The 5,431-nt window shown below is 42.8% G+C and overlaps 1 protein-coding gene across 1 annotated transcript; it reads left to right on the top strand.

Moving 5' to 3' along the window:
* On the top strand, positions 1–5,431 carry SLC25A4 (solute carrier family 25 member 4). The gene is made up of 4 exons (XM_039540201.1): positions 1–232; positions 2,106–2,592; positions 3,157–3,297; positions 3,613–5,431. Exons 1-4 carry the CDS (start codon positions 122–124, stop codon positions 3,768–3,770), a joined length of 897 nt encoding a protein of 298 aa, XP_039396135.1. The 5' UTR covers positions 1–121; the 3' UTR covers positions 3,771–5,431.

Here is a 5,431-nt window from a genome sequence, read left to right on the forward strand (position 1 = left end):
ACGCGCTTCTTCGTTTGGAGCGCGGTGCAAGAGGCTGGCTGGGGGCAGCTGGGTGGGGAGGTGCGCGGCAGCATCTGCTTTTGCAAGGGGGCTCTTGGGGTTTGTCTGAGCGAGTTCCAACATGAGTAACCAAGCGATCAGCTTCCTTAAGGACTTCCTGGCTGGCGGGGTTGCTGCCGCTATTTCCAAGACAGCTGTCGCTCCCATAGAGAGAGTTAAATTGCTGCTGCAGGTAAGGAGCGGGACGATTTCCCCTCAAGCCCCTGGCTATGGACTTTGGTAGCGCAAACGGCCAATTGACTTTGCTTGTCGCTGGCGTGCTTGTCTCCCTTTGCTTTAAAGGCACCATGTAACTCTAAACGCTGCTAGCGAATGTGTGAGTGGAAATTTAGCAACAGGTTGCCTCTTATCAGTCTCGGGTAGTGATTGTCTAGAGAGTAAATTTAAAGGGCCCCGGGGGGAGGGGGGCACGATGAGTTCAGTGCACTGGGTGGTAATCTACAAAAGGATGCTGTGTATTGCCCTGGGCGCTTGCAAGGAGTCTTCCTTCCCTGGGGGGGGGGGGGGGGGGTAGGTGTGTGAAGTTTGACTTGGAAGCGGTGCAGGAATCCTAGTGTCATATGGGCACAAGCTTGAAGTGCCTAAATATGGCAACTGGCTTCGGGAGCTCTGGTTACGCAAGAGCAGCACCGCTTCTTTCCCCTGGCGCTGTTTATAGCCGGGATACACGGGGACGCTGAGCAGTGGGGGGAAATGGCCTCAAATCAGTGCTTAATTTGTGCCAGGGCTTGCAAGTTCATAGCCCCAGCAGCTCTGGGCTTGCGCCCTTCGTTATGAAAGTGTTTAAAAAATTGGTTGAGCTCTGGCACCTCTTTCGTTACAAATTTAAGCGTCAATGGTCAACATCGTTTTTTCAGGGGTTGGCTGGACGATAAGACTGGGGACCCAAACACGTTAAGAGTGCACTTGCTATCTGACTTGCTAAGTAAAATGGAAATGTGAAACTCTAAAGCAAGGCTGTACACTTGTATGAGATGAACACGCTTCTGTGCAATTGGATAAGCTTTCTGGAAGATGTCTTTCTGTTAAAGTTTCAGGATCCTCCTGCAAATGCCCAGCAGGTGTCTCCTCCTGTAGGCAGTTTCCTTTTGACCTAATAATGCAATAGTCCTAAAGAAACTGGGTTAAGCTTGCATAAAATGGGTACAGGTTATTATGTTGAATGGTAAGGTTATGAAAAAAGGTTCCATGTAATCTTCCAGAGTAAATGAAAGATGATAGATCTGGCGGTGAGAAGCAGAATTTTCTAAGAACATAAGAATGGCCATACGGATCAGACCAATGGTCCAATTAGCCCAGTATCCTGTCTTCCAACAGAGGCTGATGCCAGATGCCTGAGAGGGTATGAACAGAACAGGGAAATGGAGTGATCCATCCCCTGTTGTCCAGTCCCAGCTTCTGGCAGTCAGAGGCCTAGGGACACCCAGAGCATGGGGTTATGTCCCTAAACATCCTGGCCAATGTCCATTGATGGACATATCCTCCATGAACTTAACTAGTTCTTTTTTGAACCTAGTTATACTTGTTGCTACAGGGGTGTTGTGAAGGCCAAGAGTTCCACAGGTAGCTGTGTTGTGTGAAGAAGTTCTTCGTTATGCTTTTTTTAAACCTGCTGTCTAGTCAATTTACTGGGTGACCCCTGGTACTGGTGTTATGCAAAGGGGTAAATAACACTTCCTTGTTTGCTTTCTCCATGCCATTCATGATTTTATAGACCTCTATCATATCCCCCCTTTGCCAAGCTGAACAGTCTGTCTCTTTAATTTCTCCTCATACGGAAGCTGTTCCATACCCTTAATAATTTTTGTTGCACTTCTCTGTACCTTTTGCAATTCTAATCTTACCTTTTTTTGAGATGGTCCACCCAGAACTGCATGTGGTATTCAAGGTGTTGGTGTACCATGGGTTTATATAGTGGCATTATGATATTTACTGTTTTATTTTATTCCCCGTTTCTTCACTTTGACAAATTGGGGTTTGTTTGATACATTGTCCAAAGTAACTGTTGCAATCTCGTCTCTGTGCCATCTTCTCTTACTTAACAGGTCCAGCATGCCAGCCAACAGATCACAGTTGAGAAGCAGTACAAGGGGATCATGGACTGCGTGGTGAGGATCCCCAAGGAACAGGGCATCATTTCCTTCTGGAGAGGCAACCTGGCCAATGTCATCCGTTACTTCCCCACCCAGGCCCTCAACTTTGCCTTTAAGGACAAGTACAAGCAGATCTTCTTGGGAGGAGTGGACAGGCACAAGCAGTTTTGGCGCTACTTCGCAGGGAACCTGGCCTCTGGAGGTGCTGCGGGAGCCACCTCCCTCTGCTTCGTTTACCCTCTGGATTTTGCCAGAACCAGGCTGGCTGCCGACGTGGGCAAAGGGCTGAGTGAGAGGCAGTTCACAGGGCTGGGCAACTGCATTGCCAAGATCTTCAAATCTGATGGCCTCAAAGGGCTCTACCAAGGATTCAACGTGTCAGTCCAGGGCATCATTATCTACAGAGCAGCCTATTTTGGGGTCTATGACACAGCCAAGGGTAAGTGGAGGAGGAGGGAGCTGTGATTACTGAGTGATAATCCAATGAATATAAGGATGGTCTGCTCCAGTGTACCCTGTCTTGGGCATTGGCTTTCAGGACTTAGTTAAACTGCAGCTTTGTTTAAATTTATATAATGGATTATAAATATTACAGCACACTTTTGAAATTCCGTCCTGTCCGTTTTGGTTGATTCCCTCACGTCGGGCTCAGAGCAAACTCAGAGCCTCCTAAAACTAAGTTTGTAACTTCACTCTCTTTCCAGCATGGCCATTTTTGTGTCTTTTGTTATTGAATTAGGTTATAAGAAGTTTAAATCCTCATACTGCTACTGTTAAGGTCAAGGTTAAATGGTCTAAAAGCTAACTCTTGATTGACTTTTAAGTGGCTGGACTGAGCGAAGACTGGATGATGCTGAACAAGATGTGGCCGAAGGAATTGGGGAAAAGTCCCCTCGACTTACCCTTGATCAGGCTCTGTGAATGAATGGAGTCTGGGGTAGGAATAATTCTCTCTTCCTCTCTCCACCCCTGTGTACTGACATTGTTGATTTACTCTTGACAGGTATGATGCCTGATCCCAAGAATGTGCACATCGTAGTGAGTTGGATGATTGCCCAGTCAGTCACCGCTGTAGCGGGACTGGTATCCTACCCTTTTGACACTGTCAGACGTAGGATGATGATGCAGTCTGGCCGAAAGGGAGGTAAGAACGAGCCTTCACCTGCAGTGGCCTAGCTGCAGAGATTATCTCCCCAGCAGCACAGGGCTGAAATTTAAGGCATTATATAGTCTACAGAAAATCTATGGCTTTTTCTACTAAAATAACATATTGGAATAAATTGGTCCTCACTATATTTGATTGGTCTTTCAGATGGTTGTGAAGAACTTTGCTAGAGCTGTGTTTTTTGTTGTAAATATATCTGTATTAATTTCAAATCCTCTAGGGAGCACACTTCTGATTAATTGAACTGCCTGTATGATTCGAGACTTTCTCATATGTACCTTCTTGTCCCCACAGCTGATATTATGTACAAGGGCACAATTGATTGTTGGAAGAAGATAGCTAAAGACGAAGGAGCCAAAGCTTTCTTCAAAGGCGCCTGGTCCAATGTGTTGAGAGGCATGGGTGGTGCTTTTGTATTAGTATTGTATGATGAGATCAAGAAAATTGTCTAAAGTAAATAAAACTATTCTCTTCAGTTGTGTAATATACTACTTGTGGTTTAATGGACAACAAAATATTTCCTAGGGACATGAAGATGGCTGTCATGGGGGAAATCCAGTTCAGAGAAGGATACATAATTGTTTTAATGGTTGTCCATTGGATCATAGTTAAATTTTGAATGAAATGTCCTCAGATACTTATATTGGAACCTGTGTATATATAAAATATCTGCACAATATCACTAATATACTTATTCCTATGACGAGTGCATTGCTTGATGATTTGGTGGCTTACATGCTAGCTGTTAAAATAGTTCACATTAGATTTTAAAACAAGTCAAGATCAAGTACTTATTTGTATTAAAGTGAATGTCTCTATTGCTACCCAACAGCATCAGGGCATTCAAAACATATGGATGAAGAGCATGCTTCTCCTATGAGGCTGGATTTAAAAATCTGATATTAAAGTGAAAAAAGCATGTTTACAGATTAACTTGCTTACTATCTGTAAGCACCAGGAAATAGGTTCTCAACCACTGCTGTCCCCCTGAATAAGCCCTCCCTTAAGGTAAACGAGGTCCTAAATTCCTCCTAATATTCCAACAAACAGAGTATTTCAGTCTTTCAAAGTTTAAGTGCCATACAAACTTTTGCTTTTTGTAAAGATATTACTTGTCTGGATTATACTTAATGTTCAATTGAACCAAAACAGAAAAAATAGTGTACTAATCATATTCAGTTACTTTTTCTCCTATTTCAATACTGCTCCATTTTTTAAATAATCCATGCTTGCAATAAGTGTTCTGCATGTACAAGATGTATACTAAAATACAGAGTACATAAGTACACTTCAGATAGTAATATCCACACACATTAATAAATGTAAAAAACCTGTTTTAGTATGAAGCATTGGTATGACTAACCCTAAAACACCTTACTAGTAATGATTCTGGAGATAGTGACAATTTAAGTCACTAGTTTCAATAGCTTATAATTTACCCTGAAATGCAATTCTCTCAGGATTATTCTCAACTAATTGTAACACTTTTGCAGGGGAGGTGAGATGGAAGTGGTGGTGCAGAAATCTGGCAGTCTGAGTTTTCATTAAGAAACTTAAAATTTGTATGTGTTGAAGTGGTACATAGCTTATTCTCACTGAGCAGTATCTGTGTTCTGCATTTGAAAATAAGTGCCTGGGCAAGGATTAATAATTTAAGACTGTGTACCTTGTGCATCTTCTAGTGATCCAAATGCACGGTCTGATATAGCCACCTAGCAAGATCAGGATTAGACTTTCCAAGAGAGGGCTTTTTTTTAATTGCCAAGTGAGGCAAAAAGACTGGCATACTTGATTTGTACTTTTTCACATCTTAAAATTGGGACGCTGACTACAATGTTCAATGCACCTTTTTGTGTGAAATTTAAATGCAAAAAGTCTACTAGAACTTGCTATGCTACAAAGCTATGTAACATTGATACCTTTTTGTAATAACAGGTGTGTATGAACACAGTGGATTTTAGGTAGGTTTGTTTGATAGAGCTAACTAATCTTGGGAAGCTGGGCATTTCCCTCCTAAATGTAAACTGCAAAGTACAGTAGCTCTCTGATTGTGTGACCTTGAGTAAGTCATCTTATGCTTATGCCTCCATGAACCCTACTGAGAAATGGTTTT

This window comes from Mauremys reevesii, linkage group 5 (assembly GCF_016161935.1).
Source record: "Mauremys reevesii isolate NIE-2019 linkage group 5, ASM1616193v1, whole genome shotgun sequence".
NCBI classification, from domain to species: domain Eukaryota; kingdom Metazoa; phylum Chordata; order Testudines; family Geoemydidae; genus Mauremys; species Mauremys reevesii.

Excerpts from the sequence above, each read along its gene's own strand:
- SLC25A4 (XM_039540201.1), top strand. The coding sequence starts at position 122 with ATGAGTAACCAAGCGATCAGCTTCCTTAAGGACTTCCTGGCTGGCGGG. Across the intron at positions 233-2,105 it reads GAGTTAAATTGCTGCTGCAG|GTCCAGCATGCCAGCCAACA; the intron begins GTAAGGAGCGGG and ends CTTACTTAACAG. Across the intron at positions 3,298-3,612 it reads GCAGTCTGGCCGAAAGGGAG|CTGATATTATGTACAAGGGC; the intron begins GTAAGAACGAGC and ends TTGTCCCCACAG.